The sequence below is a fragment of the Megalobrama amblycephala genome, linkage group LG11 (genome assembly GCF_018812025.1).
Source record: "Megalobrama amblycephala isolate DHTTF-2021 linkage group LG11, ASM1881202v1, whole genome shotgun sequence".
NCBI classification, from domain to species: Eukaryota; Metazoa; Chordata; class Actinopteri; order Cypriniformes; family Xenocyprididae; genus Megalobrama; species Megalobrama amblycephala.
Window position 1 is genome coordinate 18416480 of NC_063054.1, and position 25896 is coordinate 18442375.

Genomic DNA, 25896 nt, shown 5'->3' on the forward strand with positions numbered 1-25896 from the left:
TTCAACAAAAATATCTTAATTTGTGTTCCGAAGATTAACGAAGGTCTTACGGGTGTGGAACGTTATGAGGGTGAGTAATAAATGACATTATTTTCATTTTTTGGGTGAACTAACCCTTTAAATATATTGTAAGATCTTGTTGTAATAAAACAGGAAATAAATAGTAAGACCCTTTAAACCTATTTGTTGACTATTTGAAGCATTTATTTCTAATATTATACTAATAATTATTATTTATATGTTATACCTCCTCCCATATTGTTTACTTCACACACGGCTGAGAGAGAGTCAGCTGTTACAGGCGTTCCCACATCCTGCAAACTGTCGTGTACACTTCTGCTCCATTCGCGTATCTCAGCAGCCGCAATGCTCTTGTGTGTGCACAACTGATTGGTCAACTGACTCTTGGAGCGCAACGATTGGCTATCCCCTACGTTCCCGTACTCTGAGTGGTGAAGCCGCAGCGGATTAGGAAATAGGGGGTCGGTCAGTGAACAGAAATATGCTGAAACACGAGAAACCTTAAAGACGGCTGAACTGTTCCGTTCTTGTGTTGTTGAATTTCGTAGACATTGTAGTTGCCTTGGAAACATTATTCCGGAAATCGTCCTGGAAATATTTAATGGTCTGCGACCGCCACAGCATAAGTCTCTTGAGAAGTGCTGTTTGTTTAGCTCTGCTAGCTGTGTTTGATAGGCGGTCACTGAGTTAGTTACATTGAGCTGCTAGCTGCAAATGCTTTGGTTACTGTGTTAATGTTACATTTATGCGAATGGATTGTTTTGTCATCCATTTTGGCTTTTGGGAGTTTATGGTTGATTGGTTAGCCGGCCAAGTTCTATAGCTTGGTCGGTTATGTAGTCAGGTGCAGTTCACTGACAGATTTATATAGCTAGATGGCTAGTTAGGAGAACACATGTGCTGATTTAGTCATTTAAGTCAGATTTATAGTCATTCACTGCGTTTTGCACATTCTGGCAACATGAATCCCACTAAGAAGTCTTGTCTGGTCCTTATTGTGGCGTTAGCTGTGACTTTGGATGTGACAGCTGGTGGTGAGTCAAATAGACTCTTCTAAAAGCATTCAATGTTTAGTCTTGTATTAGAAAATATGTATATATTTAGACGTTAACTAAAGTATAAAGCTTTTAACAGTTCAAATGTGGTATGTAAAGTGTATATATCTTGACTGTTTGGTACATTCATTCATAGAAGTACTTCCAGATGATGAAGGGGGTGCGAAGGTTGGTGCTCCTCAGGTAATACAGCATTAAAACATAATGACACATCATCAGAGCTATATAATGTCCACTCAGACAGCAGTGGTTTGTGTTAGTGACTCCTGGTATTGTATTTTGATTCCATGTCCTCAATGAAAAACCTAAATTTGTTTATTTCTTAAAACATAAGTAATTATATACACACAAATACTATATATGCACGTGTGTGTGTGTGTGTGTAAACAATGCTGTTTTCCTAGTGATCATTGCATCTCATTGCATCAATGGTTTTGTCAAAATCAGAGCACAGATGATAATGATGGCTCCAGAATTATGGCGGGACATGCATATGTTCCTAAAGATGCCCAGCCTGACAGAAGCACAACAGACACTGGTGTGGAAAGCGAGATTGAGGGGATTGAAAAAGAAGACCTTCCAAATCAGCCCCCTCCACCAGAGGAACGTCATAAAGAAGGTGAGTCAGAGCCATTATGCAGTCTGCAGGTGCTTCCTGATTAAGATGTAGCATTTAGGTTTCGGTAGTTAGATTTGTCTGTACATTTAGCATCATTTTATCTCTACTTTGTAGCCTTTATTTTGCTCCCGCCATCAAAGTTTTGATACTATTTGTGTCATACTGTATGTTGCTGAAGTTTAGATTTTCACTGCACAAAATCTTTCTTTTCTGTTCACCGCCTACAGTGTCTGTTGAGAAAAGAAACTTGCTCACCCATGCATTCACCTGTGTGTAGTTTCCTGTAAAAGTGTCTTGTTATTGTGTTGTTTTCTCATTGGCGTTAATTATGTGACGTAGTTCCGGTGGTCATTGGTGGAACGGCCTCTGGAGAGCCCTGCGTCTTTCCTTTTCTTTTCCAAGGGAAAGAGTACTTTGAGTGCACTACTGAAGGCAGAGGAGATGGGAGGCTGTGGTGTGCCACAACGTACGACTACAGCACTGATAAGAAATGGGGCTTCTGTGAAAGTGAGTGAACTATTATTGGTAGCATATTTTTATAGTGCTTTATATTGAAAAAATGAATCATATTGATTTGTATTGTGACTCTACAGTCTACATGAAACATGATACTACTTTACTACTTTAGTTCTCGGCCATTAGTAGAATGATGTTTTTGTCTTTTACTGCTCTTGCTCTTTTGCATAATTAGCCTGGATATGAGTAGATCAGTGCTAAAAATACCAGCCTTTATAAATCAGTCATGATTTTTAGCACTTTCAGTTGTTATACCAAATGTATGTGTGATGTGTTCATTCGTCCTCGCAGCAGAGGAGCAGGCAGAGCAGAGGAGGTTGGTGGAAGAGGCTGAAGAACAGTACCAGGCCACAATTAGAATGATTAATGGCACCAACCGGAGGAGCCAGAAGAAAGAGTGAGTTCTGTGCCATGTATATATATATATATTTTTATTGCTTGCAGTGCACCTGTTATTTTTACGTCTTCAAGCTACGCTTTCTGAAAGAAATGTTCAAAAAATGTACTATAAGCTTATAGCTTGTGCAGTACCCTCAAAGATACAACTTTGTAGCTTACCTGCCCCTAAAGGGTGCATATTTGTACCTCCATGCACAGTGTTTGCAATTTTTTTTTTTTTCCTAAAAGTGTAGGGTGATTTTGGCTGCTTCTGTTGGTGTCAAAAGTATCAAATGTATTTTAATTACACTACCGTTCAAATGTTTAGGGTCAGTAAGAGATTTATTTTTAAAAAAAATTTAAAATGAAATTAATTATTTTATTCAGCAAGGATGCATTGAATTGATCAAAAGTACAGTAGACATTTATGATGTTATTAGTGGTTTTCTATTTTCAATAAATGCTGTTCATATGAGCTTTTTATTCATCAAAGAATCCTGAAAAAATGTATCATGGTTTCCAAAAAAATATTAAGCAGCACAACTGTTTTCAACATTGATAATAACAAATGTTTCTTAAATCAAATCAGCATATTAAAATGATTTCTAAAGGATCATGTGAAAATTCAGTTTTGCCATCAGGGGAATAAATAAAAATGTATAAATATATATATATATATATATATATGTATATATATGTATGTATGTAATAATAATATTTATTTCACAATAATACTCTTAATAATAATATTTCACAATATTACTCTTTGTACTGTATTTTTCATCAAGTAACTGTAGCCATGGCGTCCTTTTTCAAAAACAATTTAAAAAACCAAAAATAAAACAACATGCTGACCCCAGACTTTTGAATGCTAGTCTATTCATAATTATATTAATTTCTGTTTTACAGGTTGTATGACAGACTCCTGAAAGTTGCAGAGATGGGTCATGCCAAGGCCATGGAGAAAGTGGCATATGCCATGTTGTTTGGAGACTACTTACCCCAGAACGTTCCTCAGGCGAAGGAGATCTTTGAGAAACTGGCACTGGAGGGCTCCCCTAAAGCCCAGACTGTAATAGCAGCTGTTTATTAACTAAATGTCATCTTCTATGTTAATACTGATGCTTTTTTTGTCCTGTGACTAATTTCAAGCCATTTGTTAAGGATAGCAGCTGTGCTGGGTTATTTATTGGTGCTATGCTATTGGATCAGGAAAAGTTTTTTTTTTTTTTTTTTTTTTTTTTTTTTTACATTGAGGTCATATCCATTTTGTGTTCACACAGGCACTCGGTTTCCTATATGCTGCAGGATTAGGAGTGAACTCTAGTCAAGCAAAGGTATCCCCTAATGACATTTATCAAGCAAAACATGCTTATTTTAAATGTGAATGTTTAATGAAAATACTGTATTTCACATAATTGCAGGCATTGGTGTACTACACCTTTGGAGCTTTGGGTGGAAACCTAGTAGCACATATGATTCTGGTAAGAAGAATGATTCTCTGTCCTATATTTTAAACAAGGGAGGATCTTGTTCCAGCCTGGAAACAAGACTTGATTACTTGCTTATCTTATGTGTCAAGTCTTATTTGACTTTGCTTATATCAAGCTGAGTGTCTAGACAAGCCTTCGGAACTATTGAAATTCTGACCGACACGTTGGCTCAGTTACATGAATCAAAGTTGAAACCTCAGACCTTGTGGCACCATAATTTATCCATGACTCCTTTCTCAATACATTGGTACTTGTGGTGTAGGCTTGTGTTTGTCCTGCAGTTCATGGCTGTGCCTACTGATGAATACCATGCTTTCTTTTCAGGGCTACAGATATTGGGGAGGTGTTGGGGTTCCTCAGAGCTGTGAATCTGCTCTCACTCACTATAGACTAGTGGCCAATCACGGTAAACTTTGTTACATTTCTGTGCTTCATTGGCTGCAATCCTCATACACATCTAGTATCTATCTATTTCAGCACAACATAATTTAAAAGATGTTATCTGGATCCCTGGTGGCCACTTGTAAAGATGATATCTTGTTACATACAGTGCTCAGTGTAAATGAGTACACCCCCTTTGAAAGGTAACATTTTAAACAGTATCTCAGTGAACACAAAAACAATTTCCAGAATGTTGACAAGACTAAGTTTAATATAACATCTGTTCAACTTATAACATGAAAGTAAGGTTAAGAATATAACTTAGACAGAGTTTTACTCAAATTAGGGTGATGCAAAAATGAGTACACCCCACTGAAAGTCTCTGGAGCAAAGCTAAATTTTAGACTACAAATGTCTAATTTAACAAGAATTCAACCACAGGTGAGTCTAATTGTTCATTACACAGGTGTCCAACAGAGAGTTGACTATAAAAGGGTGTTAAAACCCATTCTCATTTCATGCTGTCAGCAATAGCACCACATGGAAGAGAAATGTCACAAGAAAGATAATTTCTTTACACCAGAAAGGTGAAGGCTACAAGAAGATCAGCAAAGCTTTACTTATCAGTCAGAATACTGTAGCAAAAGCGGTACAAAAATTTAAAAAAAGATGGAACTGCAACCATCTCACAGAGACATCCAGGTCGTCAACGGAAGTTAACACCTCAACAGGAGCGTCTTCTGATGAGAAGGATTGAAGAAAATTGGCATGCAAGTTCACTGCAGTTTTCTAAAGAAGTAAAAAGCCAAACTGGGGTGACTATTTCCTGTGACACAATATGGCGTACGCTGCAGAGGCATTCATGGGTGCCGTCCACGAAAGAAGACTTTCTTAAAGCCCAGGCACAAAAAAAGCCCACCTAGAGTTTGCCAGGGCCCATTCTGACAAAGATGAAGACTACTGGGACTCTATACTCTGGAGTGATGAGACCAAGATAAATGTTTTTGGAACTGATGGCTTCAAAACTGTATGGCGTCGCAAAGGTGAGGAATACAAAGAAAAATGCATGGTGCCTTCAGTGAAACATGGTGGTGTCAGTGTCCTTATGTGGGGCTGCATGAGTGCTGCTGGTGTCGGGGAGCTGCATTTCATTGATGGCATCTTGAATTCACAGATGTACTGCTCTATACTGAAAGAGAAGATGCTACCATCACTCTGTGCCTTTGGTCGTCGTGCACTTTTCCAACATGACAAAGATCCTAAACACACATCTAAGGCCACTGTTGGATTTCTGAAGAAGAACAGGGTGAAAGTAATTCAGTGGCTCCTGATCTGAACCCAATCGAAAACCTATGGGGAATTCTGAAGAGACAAGTTGAGCATCACTCTCCATCCAGGATCCAGTCTCTAAAAGAGGTCATTCTTGAAGAATGGAAAAAGATTGATGTTGCAAAATGTCGCCAACTTGTTCATTCCATGCCTAGAAGACTTGGTGCTGACATTAAAAATGTCATTAAAAATCATGGATGTAGTAGTTTTTGTTGTGGGGTGTACTCACTTTTGCATCACCCTAATTTGAGTTAAACTGAAAAAAGTTATATTATTAACCTTACTTTCACGTTATAAATTAAACAGATGTTATATTAAACTTTTTGGAAGTTGTTTTTGTGTTCATTGAGATATTGTTTAAAATGTTACTTTTCAAAGGGGGTGTACTCATTTATGCTAAGCACTGTACTATGATTTTGGTCTTTATGAATTTTTTGTTTAGTCGGTTTAAAAAAAAAGTTTAGTGACTTAATACATGGTGACTTACTTCTAGCATAATACATATGAAAGGATTGTTTTCTGAGCATTGTGAACATAAAAATACTATACAAATTCTGTAATATATAACACATTTTTTGGTTCAATTTACTCATGCTGTGTTGATAGATTTTAGATTTACTTAATCCAGATCTGAAGTCAGTGATGATTAAGTCTTGAAATATCAAAAGACAGGATTTTTTTTTTTTTTTTGGTTAGTGGCCAGCGACGTGTCCCTGACAGGGGGCAGTGCAGTACAGCGGATCAGGCTCTTAGATGAAGTGGAAAATCCTGGTTCTAGCAGTGGAATGCTAGAGGAGGATTTAATCCAGTACTACCAGTTCTTGGCTGAGAAGGGAGATGTGCAGGCACAGGTATAGTAAAACCATGTTGTTTTGTCTGTGGCATTATTTGAAATTGAGCATGTCACTGCGGCTATTTTGTATATTTCATATTTTGGCATTAAAGTCAATATGAAATAAAAATTTACAATACTTTTATTTTTTGGAATATTGCAGTGTTTATTATAAATGTGTTATCTGTGCACATCATTTTTTTTTTTTTTTTTTTTTTATTCATGTTCCCTCGTAATCTTTAATCAAAATAACTTCCTCTTCTCTGATCAGTGTCCATTGGGACAACTTGTCACTCACATGACATCACATAATAGCAAACCACAACAATCCAATCATCTCCCAGTGGACAAAATCAAGTCCCATCCTACTTTTTCTTTTTTTTTTCTCATTCGAGAAGCCATTTCACTTGGCTATACATCACAATAGGGAAGAAATGACAACCACAACTTCTGTTTCATGTAAACTTTAATTCTATTTTCATCTACCTGTATTTTTGATGATTACGGTCATATTTTAATTTTTTGTCTAGGTGGGTCTGGGCCAGTTACACTTACATGGAGGACGAGGTGTAGAACAGAATCATCAGGTAATTTCTGTTCAGGCATATTTTTGAGGCACTGCTATTTTAATCATTTTTCTTAAATTATATAAAATAATGGATTTTATACTTCCTTTTTGTCATTAATTTTCAGCGAGCATATGAATACTTCAACCAGGCAGCAAATGCAGGGAACACACATGCAATGGCATTCCTTGGAAAGGTATCGACATAACGAGTCCTTTTTATTTTTAGTTTTCTTGGACTGTAATTGAATGTCATTCTTGTCCAATGTGGCTTAATCTGTCAACCTCCATGTGTCCATCTTTTTTCCCTCGTTCTGTTGTCTCAGATGTACTCTGAAGGCAGCGAGTACGTGCCTCAGAACAATGAGACGGCCCTGCATTATTTCAAAAAGGCTGCAGACTTGGTGAGAATTTTTTTCCCTGTTAAAATTAAGAAACTGTTTATTTTCAAATGTTCTCCTGTAATCCTTAATTTTTGTTTTCATCTTTTAGGGTAATCCAGTTGGACAGAGTGGCCTCGGTATGGCTTATCTGTATGGAAGAGGCGTTCCTGTGGTGAGTTTCCTGGACGAGCTGAACTAAACACTGTATGATCATTAAATTACCTTTTCAGTTATTGTTTCTTCTTGTTCCTGCAGAACTATGACCTGGCACTTAAGTATTTTCAGAAAGCTGCAGAGCAAGGCTGGGTGGACGGACAGCTACAGCTGGGAACCATGTACTACAGTAAGTCATGCGTGCTGGAGAGAGAGAGAGAGATTATGCGTAAAATATTAATCTTTTTTCCCCCCTCGCTTCTGTTTCTTTACCTTTCCTGCTGTTACTGCAAGAGGAAAAATAAGCAGTCATTTATAATAAATGGGAACAAATTTACTGAGCCAGTACAGGCCATGAAATGTGTTCCCACAGGGTTTCACTAATTTCAAACACCCAAACACATCATTCATGAGGTTGTTCACATTCTTTTCATCATGAATGTTGAATTTTATATGGAAATATTGTGACTGATTTAATAATGTCTTGATCTAAGAAAATAAGTTTACCACATTTTCATAGCAAATATAAAAAGTGTGCGTATTCCTAACAATTATACATACAGCAGAATATTGAACAGGGAGGTATCTTTATAAATGTCTTTTCTCAGAATTTTGGAATCTCTGGTAAAATTTATTTAGTTTAATATTATTATCAGACATTCCAAAATTCTGAGAATACAATAACAACAACTATTATTTGTATTATTTATTTAATGGAAATTTGTAAAATGACATTTTACAAATGTGGACAAGTCATGGAAATTTATATTGTGAATGTACGTTTTCTAAGGTTTCCTCCGCTCTAAAATATTGCTTTAGGACCTGAACCTAAACATATTTGTTTTTGCTGTTTTTCTATTTTTCTAGCTTACTGTTCCACCACTTCAATTGAGATTTATCTTATTTTTATCTTAAATCACAGCAGACTCTTTTGGTTTGGTTGCCTAGGTGATTGTTGCCATGACAAACTCCCACCTGCATTCTGCTTTGACATGATCTTGACAAACATTGAGGACTGAGAAGTGTCTTAGTCATTTCAGCTGGTGGGTGTTTGAAGAGTATTCAAAGTGCATTTATGACTCTCCCATTCTTCATATTTTAGATGGCATCGGGGTAAGGCGTGATTATAAGCAGGCACTTAAATTCTTTAACCTGGCATCTCAAGCGGGTCACATCCTGGCCTTCTATAATCTAGCCCAGATGCATGCCACGGGGACTGGGGTCATGCGCTCCTGCCACACTGCAGTCGAGGTGAGGCGTTATTTCATGATGCATAGCCATGTTTCAAAAAGATTTTCTGATAGTTGAGATAATGTATGTGTATTTATGAGAGCAGCTCTTCAAGAATGTGTGCGAGCGTGGCCGCTGGTCTGAGCGACTCATGGCGGCATACGGAAGCTTTAAGGAGGGAGATATGGACTCTGCACTAATACAGTATCTGCTGCTGGCCGAACAAGGTTATGAGGTTGCCCAGAGCAATGTGGCTTTCATCCTCGATCAAAGTAAGTCAGTGCTCAACCACCAGAGGGCACCAGACCCCCAACACCTACATGCATGTTAAAGAGTTAGTTCACCCAAAAACGGTTAATTCACCCAAAAATTCTGTCATTAATTGCTCACCCTCTTGACGTTCCAAACCCATAAGACTTTCGTTCATCTTTAGAATGCAAATGAAGCTCTTTTTGATGAAATCTAAGAGTTTTCTGTCCCTCCATAGACAGCCTATGCAACTGAAACTTTGACGCTTCAAAAAGTTCATAAAGAGACTAAGTAATAATAAGACTAAAACTATATGAATTGAGTGGTGATTTTGATGAATTTTAGTCCAAAATTTCTGAAGAGACTCGATCACTTTATATGATGAACAGTTTGAATTTAGGCTTATATTCACATGTAAACATTCATCAACGCACACATCAGTTGTGGTAAACAGAACACTTGATGTGCAAGAACCAATGAAGTTCATTCTCGTGTGTTAAACAGCACGTTTGAGCTTCTGCAAGAGGTTTGCTCTTACACAATCAGGTTTGGTTGAGCTTCTGTTTACGCTCGCTGAACGATGTTTATATGCGAGTAATAGCCTAAATTAAATCTGTTCATCCTAAAAAGTGATCAAGTCTTTTCAGAAAATTTGGACTAAACCACTCAAATCATATGGATTAGTTTTACAATGTCTTTATGAACTTTTTGAAGTGCCAGAATTTTAATTGTGTAGCTGACAGAAAGCTCTCAGATTTCATCAAAAAGATATGTTTGCATTCCGAAGATGAACAACATGAGGGTGAGTAATTAATGACAGAATTTTTGGATGAACTAACCCTTTAATTGTGGTTTTTAGTTCAAAGCTGGTCTGAGAAAGCAAACCTGGATCTTTCTGACCTTTTAAATCTGTCCTTATAGTTTCATGTCAGCCAGCATCTGCCTTGTAATCTGAATTTTGTTTTTAAACCATATCTTTATTGCAGAAATATAAAAGATAACAAGAAAATCTCCAAAAAACACAATTTACATAAAATTCAACTGACTTCCCATCCTCACCCGCCCCCCGCCTGTAATCAGTTTTGTAATTTTTTTTAATAAAGAACAGGATGAATACCTGGAAACATCATCAAGAAATCTTAAAATTGTTATTTCTAGGCCTGTAAAAGTCATGGATAAGTCAAAAAATTATTACAAATCGTGAATGACTGGAAAACAGTTACGGAAATTTATATGTGGGAATGCACAAAGAAGGTGACAGAATCTTTCTTGAAGGTAAAGCAGTCTGCACAGAGCAATCTGACTCTGTGTCTGTGTCTTTCAGAAGGGTCACAGATCTTCAATGAGAATGAAACATACCCACGGGCTTTGCTCCACTGGACCAGAGCAGCTGCTCAAGGTTAAACTGTTCTCTTGCACCCATACAGTCGCTCTAACAAAATGCCGAGTGCTTTGATGGCCTTACAACCATTATAGTGAGACAAATATAACTGCTTACTTCACGGCTCACTCAGATACTTGAATCTGATTGGTCATTCGTAGCATTCTGTGGTCAGATATTTCTGTCTAATTAATGCTAAACTGTTTTTGACCTTTGTACCTAGCAACCAGTCTTCTAGACTGTGATAGTTTTGCATATCTCATATTACGGTGCACTCTTTTTAAATATAGTTGTTTCAATGTTTCATGCCAAGTTATGTACTTACTTGCTACACATCCACATAACAAACTGGATAATATATAGTCAGACAATCGTTATCGCTAAATAAACTCCTTTAGGAATTTTAGCTGTTTTATCTTTTGTTAACAGGATACACAGTGGCCAGAATCAAGCTGGGCGACTATCATTTCTATGGCTATGGCACTGATGTGGACTATGAGACCGCAGTCATTCATTATCGTTTGGCCTCTGAACAACAGCATAGTGCACAGGCCATGTTCAATCTAGGATATATGCATGAGAAGGGCCTCGGTATCAAACAGGTGAAATCTCCATGTATATTTACATATAGCATGTGCACTACTGTGGAAAAGTTTGGGGTCGGTAATTTTAGATCATTTTTTTTTTAAATTTTAAAAAATGTTTTTGAGAAAAGTCTCCTATGCTCACCAATACTACATTTTTATTTGATTAAAAATACTCCAAAATGGTAATATTGTGAAATATTATTGCAATTTAAAATGATTTGTTTTGTATTTTAACATATTTCACAATCACTTATTTAGCGTTCATGTAAATACTGCATTCAGATTCATCAATCAGAATGAATTCATTTCAATTTAAATAAAAGTTGTGCATTTAAACATAGCCATTGTAATTTATACATTTTGATTGCAAAGCTGAATTTTCAGCAGCCATTACTCTAGTCTTCAGTCACATAATCCTTTACATTTGATCCTGATCTATTTTTTCCAGTATGTTTTTTTTTTTTTTTTTTTTTTTTTAATGAATAGAAATGTAAAAGAAGAGCATAATTTGAAATAGAAATCTTTTGTAACATTATAAAAGTCTTTGTGGTCACTTTTTAATGCATCCTTGCTGAATAAAAATATTAATTTCTTTCTAAATTAGGGTAATGCTTTTGTATGGGGTAACAATTCTAAATTTTAAATAGTTGCTTATTAGCTTGCATATTGGCTGTTTATTAGTACTTACAAAGCACATATTAATGACTTATTCTGCATGATCATATTCTGCATCCCTAAATCCTACCCTATACCTAAACTTAAATGCTACAACAACCTTACTAACTATTAATAAGCAGTAAATTAAGAGTTTGAGGCATAAGTTGTAGTTAATAGTAAATATGTTCCCCATACCAAAGTGTTACCAAAAATAATTACTGACCCCAAACATTTGAATTGTAGTGCATATAATAAACAATGCACTAATGTTTTTGGTTGTTCCTCCACAGGACATTCATCTGGCTAAACGTTTCTATGACATGGCTGCAGAGGCCAGTCCTGATGCCCAAGTTCCTGTGTTTCTGGCCCTGTGCAAGTTGGGCCTCATTTATGCACTACAGTACCTGCAGGATCTCAATGTAAGTGGCCTCTGTCAGTGAGGATCCACCTTAAATCTGCTATCAAGTCAAGGAATAACCAATAGCATCCATCTTTTTTTCTTCAGCTGAAGGAGCTTCTATCTCAGGTGGATCTTGACCAGTTACTGGGTCCAGAGTGGGATCTCTATCTCATGACTGTCATTGCTCTGCTCTTGGGCACAGTGATCGCATATCGGCAGAGACAGCACCAAGCTGTACCCAGAGCCCCTCCAGCGCCCCCTAGACCTCCAGCCCAGCCGGAGCAGCCTGCAGGAGAGCCTGAGGAACAATGAGAGAGCAGAGATCAGGGTGGAGGTGACCGAACAGGACTAGGGTTACGGGAGAGCGAATTGAGGCCCGCTAGCGTCTCTCTCCCCAGGACAGCCGCTGACACCTACACCCTGCTGTGGTCTTTAATCCTGTAAACCCCTTTTGGAGCTTTCAAGACTCTTGTTGCCCTGTCTAGCCCCTCTCTAGTCTTTTTTTTACTGTGGCTTGGGGAAGAACTAGATGAACTTCTACGATATCTTAAACGTGCGCCTCAGGGTTTTGCCAAGTGAAATAACATTTGTGCAAATCAACGCTCACTATGTGGGGGGAAAAAGATTACATTGCTGAATAAACTATGGTAGTTGTTTATGAATTTTGCTTGCCGCTGTGCTAAAAGTCAAGGACCGAACCTGTTTTGTGCAACCCATTCAGATTTTTTTTTTTTTGTTAGTATTAAGTTCGGTACAAATTCGGACTCGGACACCAGTCCTCATTGTGATACAGAGTGTGAGGTGGGCTGCGCTCTGAATTCGATATGTAAAAAGTTCATACTTTAATCATACGTTAACTTAAGTGGCTTGCTAGCAGATTTTTTTTTTTTTAAGTCCAGAAATTATTTATAATGTCAGTATTCAGACAAAAGTTTTCACCAGCACATAGATGTAGATTTCACTTAATTAAAATGTGCAGTTATAGAAGAATAAACTACATGGTAAGTAATCTTACCAAAGCTCCGAACTCTGTCAAAAGGCTTTTTATTGCCATAAACGCTCACCCTGCCAAATGTTGAGTCACTGAGACTGCCCATGGACCTCATTTTGTTGTTACAAAATTGTGTCTGTAGCATATTTATGGTAAAGATTCAGTGCAATTATGGCTGGTGTCCAGTATGTTTCAGATTAAGCTTCATTCTTCAGCAGTCATCGATTCAACCTTTCCCAAAAGTTCCCAAAATAGGATATAAATTCCACTGCATACATGAAAAACAACATTTTAATTGTTGAATGGGTTGCTGTTTGGCTATAATGCTCAGTTTTCTGTTTTACAAGACACCTTTTTCCTTTTTTATTTTCAGATTAAGACATCGAATACTCTCAAAGCTATTTTTGATGATTATCGCGTGAGGTCTGTTGCTCTGTAACATCAACTTCCTGAAGCGGATTCATTTGCTTCAGGATGTGCTGAATCTTAGTTCTCGTGTCTTTTTTTCAGAGGAAAATATTTTTTCAGATCACTTAATTTGTGAGCATGTCTAGAATATTTGATCGTTTGGCGATGGAATGTGTCTGTCGTTTCAGGTAATATAGCAATACCACAACGTTTGGTGTTTAAAAAAAAAATAAAAAATCTGTAATGTAAGCATACATATGTGAATAGGATGTGAAGGACTGTTTTTCATGCAAAGATGCACCAGAACATTAGTCTGTTTTTGTGGAGTTCTCTCAATTCAGCAATGGTTTGAAACTATAAAAATCATATTCTTCATATAACAGATTCTTCTATGTAAATCAAGCCGCTCATGATACTGAGATGACAACGGATGAGTCTAAAAAAAGCAATGTTGTCAAATGGCAATGTTTCTAAATAACTAATAAAAATCAATGGTTTCCAGCTGAATGTCATTTCCTATCTTAATATAATTAGACCTAAAATGCTATTCAATCCAAACAAACATCCAGTGAGCAAACATCAACTGCCACCTTATTTATTTCTCTCTGAAAGGCTCCTGATCTGCATTGCGCTGTGGGTCTGTTTCTCCCAGGCCCCAGTGCTACACAGTTTCTAGTAAAGCTCTCTGAAGTTGTGAATGGTCACCAGTCCCCTGGCAGTTGCATGTGCATCTGGATCATGCTTTATGTCGGTGGGCCTGAACTTCGTCACTCAGCTGTTTTGGGTGGGGGAGATAAAGGGGCACTGATATAATGGCCCCGTTCTCTCTGCACGCACATCCATTGTGCTAACCAGCTTGGAAACGCTCCACCATGGAGTGGCTTTTCATTGCCGTGGCAACCTGCTTGCTAGCCCTGTTCCCTGTCAAAGGTAAGTGCTAGAAGCATCCAGAGCTGGGAAGATAAGCTGGAGCGCAGGGCCCACGATACATGTGCGAGATTGACCTGGGACGCCAGGACTCCAAATTGGTGGAGCGAGATGTTTATGCGATCCTGTGTTGAAGGGCTTTGTGCTGTACCAATGGAGGCTGGTCTGTATCATATTTTAACTTTTGTTAAGGCTCGAGTACTCACAGATCAAAATATTTATCTCAAGGTGATGAGTGGAGGCTGGAGTATGAGGAAGGACTCAGTCACTACAGCGAGGAAGCGCTTAGAAAGGTGTGTTTGTGTATTTGTGATGGGAATTTTTTTGCTTTATCATGTGGTTGAGGATGTTTTTCAGTCACATGAGACCATAAATACAACTGTCCAATTGGTTTATCTGCGATAAATCAAAATGTAAACATTTGAGTACTCCAGGTGATTAATGGTGTGGTCCGTGGCCTGAATGATGTTTTGGTTGTGATGTCAACTGGCTGTTTGGCATGTTATTTTGTTACAGGAGTTTCCTGAGAAGACCAGGCCAATCAGTTTCAAACATCCACCGTTCATGTGTCCTGACATGAACCCCTCCTCTACTGTGCCAACCTCAGGTAGGCTGGTCTAGGGTCGGTGTTTTAGACTATTTTTTCCACATTGTGACGAATTTGTGACCAACATTGATGAATATATACTACTGATCTAAAGCCAATATGATCAAGCTGGATTATACAAGCTGCCAATGCTAGTCACTCATGGGACAAATTTTAATTTACATTTTCTTTTTAAACCTCAACACTGATGTTTATCATTGATGAGGAATGCTGGCTCTTGTTGTACCACAGACAACTGCATTGTATAATGTTTTGGTACCTGATCTTCTGATTCGCTGTGTATCTATTGTAGTTGAGCTGGTGAGGGCAGCAGATATTAAAGTGATCGCTGCTCTTGGGGATTCATTGACAGTGAGTGTGATTTATTTACTCTTTCCTTTTTTGGTTTAGTTCTTTTTTGATGGACACTGTTTATTAGTTAGCTGACAACAGAATTAATTCTATACTGTCATTATTCATGATAATATCAGGGTTTTGCAAGTTAAGCAATAATGATCTCTAATAGTAATTGTTTCACATGTAGACAGCCATTGGTGCAAATGCAACCACAGTTCTTGGCATACCTATTGAATTTCGTCACGTGTCATGGAGGTAAATGTATTACTAATACTAACATGCACTTCTTATTTTCTACTACTTTTTAGAAATAAAGTGACTTTTAATCCACTTTGATGACATTTCTCATACTTTCTGAAGTTCTAACAATGTAGCCAAAATATTTGCCAAGAAATTTTCTAATTTTATTGTAATTATTCCATGTTTTAAAAGCATTGGCGGCTATGGATCCTTTCAAGATGTCATTACACTGGCAAGTACGTCCTTTTGTCATTTAAAGGGTTAGTTCATTTATTACTCACCCTCATGCCGTTCCACACACGTAAAACCTTCGTTAATCTTCGGAACGCAAATTAAGATATTTTTGTTGAAATCCGATGGCTCAGTGAGGCCTGCATAGCCAGCAATGACATTTCCTCTCTCAAGATCCATTAATGTACTAAAAACATATTTAAATCAGTTCATGTGAGTACAGTGGTTCAATATTAATATTATAAAGCGACAAGAATATTTTTGGTGTGCCAAAAAAAACAAAATAACGACTTATTTAGTGATGGCCGATTTCAAAACACTGCTTCATGAAGCTTCGGAGCGTTATGAATCTTTTGTGTTGAATCAGAGGTCCGAACCGCTGATTCGACACACTGATTCCGAAGATGAACGAAGGTCTCAGGGGTGTGGAATGGTATGAGGGTGAGTAATAAATGACATTATTTTCATTTTTGGGTGAACTAACCCTTTAACAATCAGAAATCTTCATAGTCTGGTTGCAAATGCTGGTCCCACTTTATATTAAGTGGCCTTAACTACTATGTACTTACATCAGAAAATAAGTACAATGTACTTATTGGGTTCATATTGAATTGCAAAACACATTTGCTGATATTGAGGTGGGATACGGGTAAGGTTAGGGAAAGCTTTGGTGGTATGGGTAGGTTTTAAGGGTAGGGGTAAGGGTTAAGGGATGGGTCAGCAGTGTAATTATAAATGTAATTACAGAAATTAATTACAGATGTAATTACATGCAGGTGTTTTTAAAATATAACTACAATGTCAAGACATGTATGTACACAATAAGTGCATTGTATCAAATGAGTAATTTAAATGTAAGTACATAGTAGTTAAGGCCACTTAATATAAAGTGGGTCCCAAATGCTCATGAAAGTATGAATTGGTGAATAGAACTGAATTGAATTGGTGACCTGTGCTTTTCTGTGCTTCTGATTTAGACATTATTCGACTCTTCAACCCCTATTTAGTGGGACCTGCCCCAACCAAGACAGTCCATGGGACCCCAGCTCCCCTCAGTGAGACAGGATTTAACCTGGCTGTAACCGGACACAACACCTTGTAAATGCTAGTACATCCCTAGTCATTCTTCATAAATGGTTGTTAAAGAACAAATACCTGAAACTGTATTTTGCGGCCTTTTAGCTAATGTGGAATTGTATCAGTTGATGATATGAGTTTTGCTTTCTTCCTAGTAATCTTCCTGAACAAGTCAGACATTTGATTGATACATTGAAAACATATGAGGTACATGCATTATGAATATGCGGTTTTCAAAGCTAAATGTGTTGCTTGTCCTCTGCATCTTTTGCTTGCTACAAATACAGATGCTGTGATTGTGATTCCATCTTTTGCTACAGGATATTGACTTTGATGAAGACTGGAAACTGTTGACCATTCTAATTGGGATGAATGACATCTGTGATTACTGCAAAGACAAGGCATTGCTTACAAAGCTGTTTCTTTGGCAAACTACAGACAGAAGATTCTTCTACAGTATTGACAGATTTTGTTCATAATGTCAAAGCGGGAACTAGAGGAGGTTTAAAACAAATGTTGTATTGATTGTAAACGCAGACGCTTGTAGAGATGATCATCAACCTCTTGTTTAACATCTTGTAGTATTGCCTTGAAATGTGTTTGCTCTTTGTGAAAAAGCAGTTCTAGGCTATAGTAAAAGTGACCTTTAAAGAGTCGATATTCTGTATTCAGACATATTGTCCTTTAGGAGTGTCTTTGTGGAGCCTCTAAATTTATGTCCTCTATTTATGCACACAGTCCCTGTTTTCGGTGGAGAACTTTGTCCATTACATGACTGTGTCCTTGGAAATGCTGATGAATGAGGTAATAGCAGATTTTGAGACTGTCACAAAAATAATGTTTGAAATATGATTTTTTCCCCCAGTTTCTTTTAAAACCTCGGAATTAAATACCCTACCATTTACCTTTTTTTTTTTTTTTTTTTTTTTTTTTTGTAAGAAGTCTCTAAAGACCATCAAGGCTAAACACAGTAAAACAGTAATATTGTGGAAAAAAATAGTCATTTAAAATACCTGTTTTCTATTTTTAAATATTTTAATATGTGATTTATTCCTGTGATGGCAAAGCTGAATTTTCAGCATCATTACTCCAGTCTTCAGTGTCACATGATCCTTCAGAAATCATTCTAAGATGCTGATTTGGTACTCAAGAAACATTTTTTCTTATGATCAATACTAGCTGTGCTGCTTGAAATAGAAATCTTTTGTAATATTATATATGTCTTTACTGACACTTTGATCAACTTAATGCATTAATAAAATGTATCAATTTACCTTTGCAGGTTCCTCGAATGATAGTGAACGTGGTCCAGATACTGCCGATGGAGACCCTGAGGGAAGTACAGAAGCCCACCCCAGGATGTCTGCTCCAGAGGTACAGGAAATTAAATCAAGCTTTTAAAATTGATCTAAGAGTAAATGTGATGTCATGGATGCTAATTGTGCACGAATGAAAATACACAATGCATATCGAGTTTGATAATGCATATCAAAAATCTCTTTGAATGTTTATGCGGTTGATATATATGATGATGCGTCCGTTTGTTTAAGGTGGTTAACGTCATCTTTGTTCTTTCAGTGCAACAGGTTCATTTCTCTCCTATTCAATGCTCTGATCTCTCCAGGTCATTCTGCTCCTGTCTGGTAAAGCCAGCTGCTGGATCTGCTGATCTAAAGGAGCTGGTTGGAGTCAACTTAGAATTCCAGGTGGATTTGTTTTCTCAATTGTCTATACAGATTTATTACCAATCTGTAATTATTACCAATCTGTAATTTGCAAATATGGTGCTAAACAAAACGTGGGTGTACTTTATTTTAAAGTGTCGTTGTTACAGTGTAACTATACATTCAAGTACTGAGTAATAACAATTAACATGTACTTATTATATAATTAGGATTAGGATGAGGGTTTGTTTTAGGGTTAGTTGCATGTAATTATGCATAATTACGTTGGCTTGAGAAAGCCAACATATTGAAATGCTATTTAAACTTAATATTATTATTATTATATTTCTTATGAGACTAAATTTTCTATGTTGGGATTTTTTATTTGTAAATCTTATGACAAAAAGTTGAAATAAAACCTTTTTAAAACCTGTTGGTAAAGATTACCAACATAAATTACAGTTATTATTCATTGGTAGGTTAACTGGTTATACTGGTAAGGCACTATAATTGACTAATCAGAAAATAATAGATCAATTATATATATATATATATATATATATATATATATATATATATATATATATATATATATATATATATATATATATATATATATATATATATATATATATATATATATATAATGGTCACACTTTTTATTAGGTGTTCTTATGTAATTATAGCAAAACTAACTAAAGCTGTAGTTACATGCAGGTATTTTTGAAAATATATAAGTACAAAATAACATGCATGTACCCAATATTTAAATTATTTATTTAAATGTTAGTACATAATAGTTAAAGGATTAGTCCACTTTTAAATACACTTTTCCTGATAAATTTACTCACCCCCATGTCATCCAAGATGTTCATGTCTTTCTTTCGTCAGTCGAAAAGAAATGAAGGTTTCTGAGGAAAACATTCCAGGATTTTTCTCCTTACAGTGGATTTCAATGGCTACCAACAGATTGAAGGTCAAAATTACAGTTTCAGTGCAGCTTCAAGGGCTTTAAACGATACCAGATGAGTAATAAGGGTCTTATCTAGTGAATCGATCGGTCATTTTCGAAAAAGAAATACAACCGTTTATGCTTTTTAAACAAAATCTCGCATTGAACGTACTTTCCGCTTCCGCATTCTTCATAACGCTTACGCTGAATGTTCTACGCCTTCCCTATTCTACTTACGGAACGAACGCGGCGCCAGTTTCGTTTTTTTCCGTAACTTGAATAGGGAAGGCGTAGGACATTCAGCGTAAGCGTTATGAAGAATGCGGAAGCGGAAAGTACGTTCAAAGCGATGTTTTGTTGCTAAAGCATAACCGGTTGTATTTTTATCGAAAATGACCGATCGATTCGCTAGGTAAGACCCTTATTACTCATTTGGTATCGTTTAAAGCCCTTGAAGCTGCACTGAAACTGTAATTTTGACCTTCAACCTGTTGGTAGCCATTGAAATCCACTGTAAGGAGAATAATCCTGGAATGTTTTCCTCAAAAACCTTCATTTCTTTTCGACTGACGAAAGAAAGACATGAACATCTTGGATGACATGGGGGTGAGTAAATTTATCAGGAAAAGTGTTTAAAAGTGGACTAATCCTTTAAAGACACCTAAAGTGGGGACAAAAAATAATCGATAGATTAATCGATCATCAAAATAATAATTTATTACAGCCCTAAATACAAGAAAGTTTTTATTTATTTATTTATTTATTTGTGGCGGGGCCAGCTACAGAACATTGAACAGACCTGTGTTTTGGCTCTTTTGACTCAGGCCCATTCAGGCTTTCTCTAGCCAACATCAAAGTTTGTTTACAAACTTCAGTTTCTAGTTTACTGTTATTATTACAGTAAGTACATGTAACATATGTACGGTAACAAGGACACTGTAAAATAGTGTTACCCAAAATATCTTTTGTCTCAGAAAGCATTGGAGCAGCTCTTGCACAGTGACCGCTTCTTTAAGAATGACTTTGCTGTAGTTTTGCAGCCATTCCTGAAACACGCAGATCCTCCAAGACTCCCTGTAAGAAGTGACCTCTGATTTTTTTGTTTTTTTTTTTAGTATTATTTACTATAATTTATGCCACTTTACTGCTAGCTTTGAATTAGGTTTAAAATTGAAGGTTTCCATTAAAATGTTCATGTGCTGTTCAAGGTTTGTGTTTTTTATTAATTTTCCCTGATTAGAATGGAAAGATTGACATGAGCTTCTTTACTCCGGACTGTTTCCACTTTACTATGAAAGGACATGAGGAGCTAGCCAAGGGACTGTGGAACAACATGGTAAGTTTTGGTTTCTTTTACTCAGAACAAATTCACAAAGCTCCATTTAATATAATAAAATATAAGTAAACAAAACTAAAATAAATAAAACTAAATATAAAATAAATTAAACATAGAATAAAATATCATTTTGGGTATATTACAATCACAACCTCTGATTATCTCTGTGTCACTGTCATATAGGCACAGTTTATCATTCTGAAATCGTTTCTCTCATTTTTTGTGGCAAGTTTCAACCTGAGGGTGAGAAGTTTATGGTGGAGAGCTTTTCAAACCCTATTGAGCTTATTTGCCCCTCTGTGGTAAGAAATAATGATTAGTGTAATTTTCTTATGCCATTATGTGTTGGATTATTTTGCTAATTCCATTAATACATCCTTTAATTTTCTTTCATGCTCAAACTGACAAATCCCAGAGTCATCCATACATTTACACCAGACCCACTGCTGCAAAGCCAGGCCCATCAGCTGGCATCAGACTAGCCGTTCTCCACCTCATGCTTGCCTTGGCTTTCCTTCCATTGTGGTTGGCTGTTAATCTTTCCTCCTTGTAAGACATCCATATGGAGTATCGTGGTACATCATTTCTGCCCACCTGATGTTCTCCTTGGGCTGGATATCAATGCTTTGACGGCCTCTGAACCATTGAGGATCTATTTTGAGACTTGAGCCACTGCGGGACGATCTATGACAAAACTGATAATGAGGGAGTGAAAGATGAAAAACAAGTTATCGAAAACTGAAAATTGGAGTTGGCAAAATACGATGACTTGATTACAGTCAATATATTTAATTGCTCTATGGAGTTTCTGAAATGGAAATGTTGAAACCTCAGAATAGAACATTTTATGCTAATGTGATGACCTTTTCTGATATACCCAACTAAAATAGCACAAGAGCAGGTGCAAAGCCACATTTAGCTCTGCGTAATGCTGCTATAATTAATTTAGGTATGAAAGGTAATGGTGTAAGCTAATTCCGGGTGGTCTGAATAAAAACGGCCAGAGGTTACGCTGTAAACTCATTAAGCCTGTGCGGATAAAGGATTTGAATGTTGAGTGAGAACCATTGTTTTGCTTCTGACAAGTAAACTGTTTGAGAGCTTCCTAATGCCTACAGTAATAAGATAATTGTTTTGGATGCTGCAACGTGAGAAGTGCTTTCGGTCTTCTCAAATAAAGCTTTCAGAAGGGATACTTACCTCTTTTCCTTCCTTTTTTTTTTTTTTCTTTGAAAGTACTTTTTTTGTTTTGTTTTTTACTTTAAATACGCTTTTTCCATACATGCTGAGGGTTCTGCAAGGGTCAATAAATTCTTCCATTACCAATCAAAGAACCTTTCTTTATAGTTGTTCTTAAAGGATTAGTTCACTTTAAAATTAAAATTACCCCAAGCTTTACTCACCCTCTAACCTTTCTTCTTTCTGATGAACACAATCTGAGTTATATTAATAAATATCCTGATGTCCAAGCTTTATAATGGCAGTGAACGGGACCAACAAGTTTGAAGTGCATCCATCCATCATAAACATACTCCACATGACTCCGAAGGGTTAATAAAGGCCTTCTGAAGTGAAGCGATGCATTTGTGTAAGAAAAATTTCCATATTTGAAAAGTTATAAAGTAAAATATCTAGCTTCTGTATTCAACTTACGGGGGGAAAAAATCACTTTTTTCGTCATTTGAATAGGGAAGGCGTAGGAGCGTTTTGAACTGCAAGAGTTTTACACTGTCTTCGTAAGTTGAATACGGAAGGCAGTCTGGCGGAAGCTAGATATTTTACTTTATAACTTGTTAAATATGGATATTTTTCTTACACAAACGCATCGCTTCGCTTCAGAAGGCCTTTATTAACCCCCTGGAGCCGTGTGGAGTATGTTTATAATAAATGGATGCACTTTCTTGAGCTTCATACTCGTTGGTCCCGTTCACTGCCATTATAAAGCTTAGGTGCATCCGGATATTTATTGTATTCATGTATTCATCAGAAAGAAGAAAGTCATATACACTTAGGATGGTTTGAGGGTGAGTAAATCTTAGGGTATTTTTTATTTTAAAGTGAACTAATCCTTTAAAGGTTCTTAGCAGCTCCTAAAGTTTCTTGGAAACAAGCTTCTTTCCTACACAAAACAAATAATTAAAAATAATAATTATTTAATAAAATAAATTACAGCAAATACAATTATATGGGTTGTAGCAAATTAGCTCAAGGAAATATGAATAAATAATTATAATTTGTTATAATTATAAATATTTGGATCAGTTAATAAAATTAACTTGATGTAGCAGTATTTAAACAGGTTACTTAACCTGTTTGTCCAGTGAAAACATATTAATTGTCTCTCAGCTCTCATTAAGGTTGTTTTCAAGGCCACAGAAAAAAAAATGTTTCTACTGGGTACAGAATATACAAGAAAGTTGTTGTTCAATGGTGGTGAAGTTGCAACAGGCTCTTCCGAGTTGAAGAATGACGTGCTTCAGCGATGTCGTGGTCCTCTCTTCTGGATCGGAAGTTACGACACAGCTAGTTGTAACTTTAAGGCCTCTCCAGCTGCGCACCGGGGCAAAGTGAGGTCGCTGTGGCATCATGGTCTGACTTCAGTCTTTTCCACATGAACTGCAACCAGAAAAGAGAGGGTAACTTCTGCAGAGGTCACCCCTCTCGAGTTTGACTTGACCAATGAAAAGGGTGTAATTTCAGGCGGGAAACGTTCCTTTGTTTAGAAGCTGACTCATTTGTATGATCAGAGTGGCAGTTGTGTCCCTATATACTCTTATAAATATAACAAGCATACAATGTACATTATGAGTAGGTGATATACACCAATGGGTAGAGATTTAAGCGAGGATTATTTTGATATGAAGCATGATACCAATAAGGTTACATTATCTAATTGTTCTATCATAAGGCATCCATAAAAAAATATACAATACAAAATAGTAATAATACACAATGTCCTGAGGATATGCATGTTCATTCAGAGAAAGGTTTGTCTATGAATTAATGGAAAGAAGTCTGTTGTATGTCTGTTTCTCCTATGGTCTGCTGCTGCACGTGGCCCCTTTCCCCCACCTGGAATATCTCTGGGGTTCACTAGTTACCTGGCTAGTATCAGAAGGGGGGAAAAAGTTGAGAATGATCAGTAGGAGGCCAGACTTCTCAGGACCATGCTTGGACCTTGAGAGGGAGTCTTATGACTCCCCAGTGGATTATTTATTAAATATAACAAATAATTGTGTGTCTGATCTGTCCAGCTGCTACATGGTGGTTTCTTCACATTTATGTCCTTAATAAATATGTTTGTTTTGTTAGTCTTTTTGATTTCGTCTACATTTGTCAAATCTTAGCTGAGTTTTCTTTCTTTGCTGTCTTAATGTCTAGAGCTGTCAGTGTCTAGCAGACTTGCTTTTTAAAAGACAAATGTTTAAGAAGACCAATATTTAAAAGGCTTTTGGGACTTACAGTGCACAGCATAAATGAGTACACCCCTTCTGAAACTTCTGAAAGTCAGCAATTACTCAATTACTTAGAAGACATGTTAGGGATATAATGTTCCAGCAAGTCTGCTTGATCAATTACCAAAGAAGCATGTCAAAATTATTCAGGAAAATAAGATTTTCTTATCAAGGTGATAAAATGTTGTGTAGCAAAAATGAGTACACCCTCCTAAAAGTTATTAAATAAAATGAAATACAATTTTTCTGGTAAGTATGTTGAACCAAAACGTTTAAAGAGAAGTAATTTCTTGACAATTAAAAGTGTTATATAGCCCACTGAATCATTCTCAGACTTAATGCTGACAATGATGGAAGCACTTGGGAGAGAACTGTCAGGAGACTGATTTCTTAGCACAAAAGAGGACAGTGGTACAAGAGGATGACCAAATCATTGTGTGAAAGTGTGAAAATATAGCAAAAGTAACAGAAATTCAAAAACAATGGACTTGTGACAAGGCCCCTGAAATAATCAGGCCTTCATTTTAAGCTTTCATTTAGTGATGAGGGATTTTTTTGCTAGACAAAGAGCAGGAGAAATACCAAGCGAGTGTCTCAGTGCCAGCAAAAGCTATGGAAAGAGTGATTGTTTATCTCACAGAGTAAGATGCAGCCTGCAGAAATGACATGCATGGTTGTTGTTCTCACTGGAACTACCTACTGTAGCCAAAGCACAATAAAGTCAGTTAGCCATTTCCAAAGCCCATATTTACAAAATATAGATTCTGGGAATCAATACTCTGGTCTCATGAGACCAAGTCAATCATTTTGGATCTAACAGTATCCAAAATGTTATGGTGTTGCTAGAGGAGGAGTACAGTGAGAAGTGCCTGGTTCCCACAGTAAAGTTCAGTGGTAGTAAAGATCTTATATAGGGATGTATGAGTGCTGAAGGTGTGAGGGAGTTGTGCTTTATCAATGCTGTCATGCATTCACACACCACTGTGTAATTTAATACACAAACTTGAAACAGAAGATGTTACCCTTTCCTCATTCCCTGCATTGTTGGGCATTTTTCAACATGACATTGAGGATACACATTTTCACAAGGTGAAAAACCTTCTGTGGACATGTATTGCACTCAATCTTAACACTCTTGAGCACCTGTGGGGGATTCTGTAGAGACGAGTTGAGCAACACTCCCCACTAAAGATCAAGACATTTAAGGAGCTCATCATCCAGGAGTTAAACAGGACAGATGTGACAATTTGTCATGAACTTGTACTCTTCGTGCCAAGAAGGGTCAGAGCAGTATATTCAAAATTATGGAGGGCATACTAAGTACTAGAATATTATACATTTGTTGAATTAAATCTAGGGTGTACTCATTTCTGCAATCCTTTACTTAAACAAAATTGGCTAATTTACTTATTTTATGGCTATTAATGACATATATTTCTCAGT

General features: G+C 36.8%; 3 protein-coding genes across 3 annotated transcripts; all 3 read left to right on the forward strand.

Moving 5' to 3' along the window:
* The first annotated feature begins 448 nt into the window (after positions 1-448).
* sel1l (SEL1L adaptor subunit of ERAD E3 ubiquitin ligase) lies at positions 449-14135 on the forward strand. Its single transcript, XM_048206519.1, has 21 exons — positions 449-1055; positions 1213-1259; positions 1524-1695; positions 2035-2202; positions 2503-2608; positions 3499-3661; positions 3873-3926; positions 4014-4073; positions 4407-4488; positions 6489-6643; positions 7155-7211; positions 7318-7386; positions 7516-7593; positions 7682-7744; positions 7828-7915; positions 8828-8976; positions 9062-9227; positions 10529-10603; positions 11015-11187; positions 12120-12248; positions 12335-14135. The coding sequence occupies exons 1-21, from the start codon at positions 983-985 to the stop codon at positions 12539-12541; spliced, it is 2334 nt and encodes a 777-aa protein (XP_048062476.1). The 5' UTR covers positions 449-982; the 3' UTR covers positions 12542-14135.
* Positions 14136-14275: 140 nt separating this feature from the next.
* Positions 14276-17541, forward strand: LOC125277920 (phospholipase B1, membrane-associated-like). The gene is made up of 8 exons (XM_048206521.1): positions 14276-14848; positions 15072-15162; positions 15455-15513; positions 15686-15753; positions 15931-15974; positions 16947-17067; positions 17202-17253; positions 17367-17541. The coding sequence occupies exons 2-8, from the start codon at positions 15120-15122 to the stop codon at positions 17523-17525; spliced, it is 546 nt and encodes a 181-aa protein (XP_048062478.1). The 5' UTR covers positions 14276-14848; positions 15072-15119; the 3' UTR covers positions 17526-17541.
* A 180-nt stretch (positions 17542-17721) lies between these two features.
* On the forward strand, positions 17722-22304 carry LOC125277918 (phospholipase B1, membrane-associated-like). The gene is made up of 7 exons (XM_048206520.1): positions 17722-17850; positions 18329-18420; positions 18671-18752; positions 20637-20738; positions 20903-20998; positions 21229-21300; positions 21414-22304. The coding sequence occupies exons 1-7, from the start codon at positions 17818-17820 to the stop codon at positions 21549-21551; spliced, it is 615 nt and encodes a 204-aa protein (XP_048062477.1). The 5' UTR covers positions 17722-17817; the 3' UTR covers positions 21552-22304.
* Positions 22305-25896: the final 3592 nt, after the last annotated feature.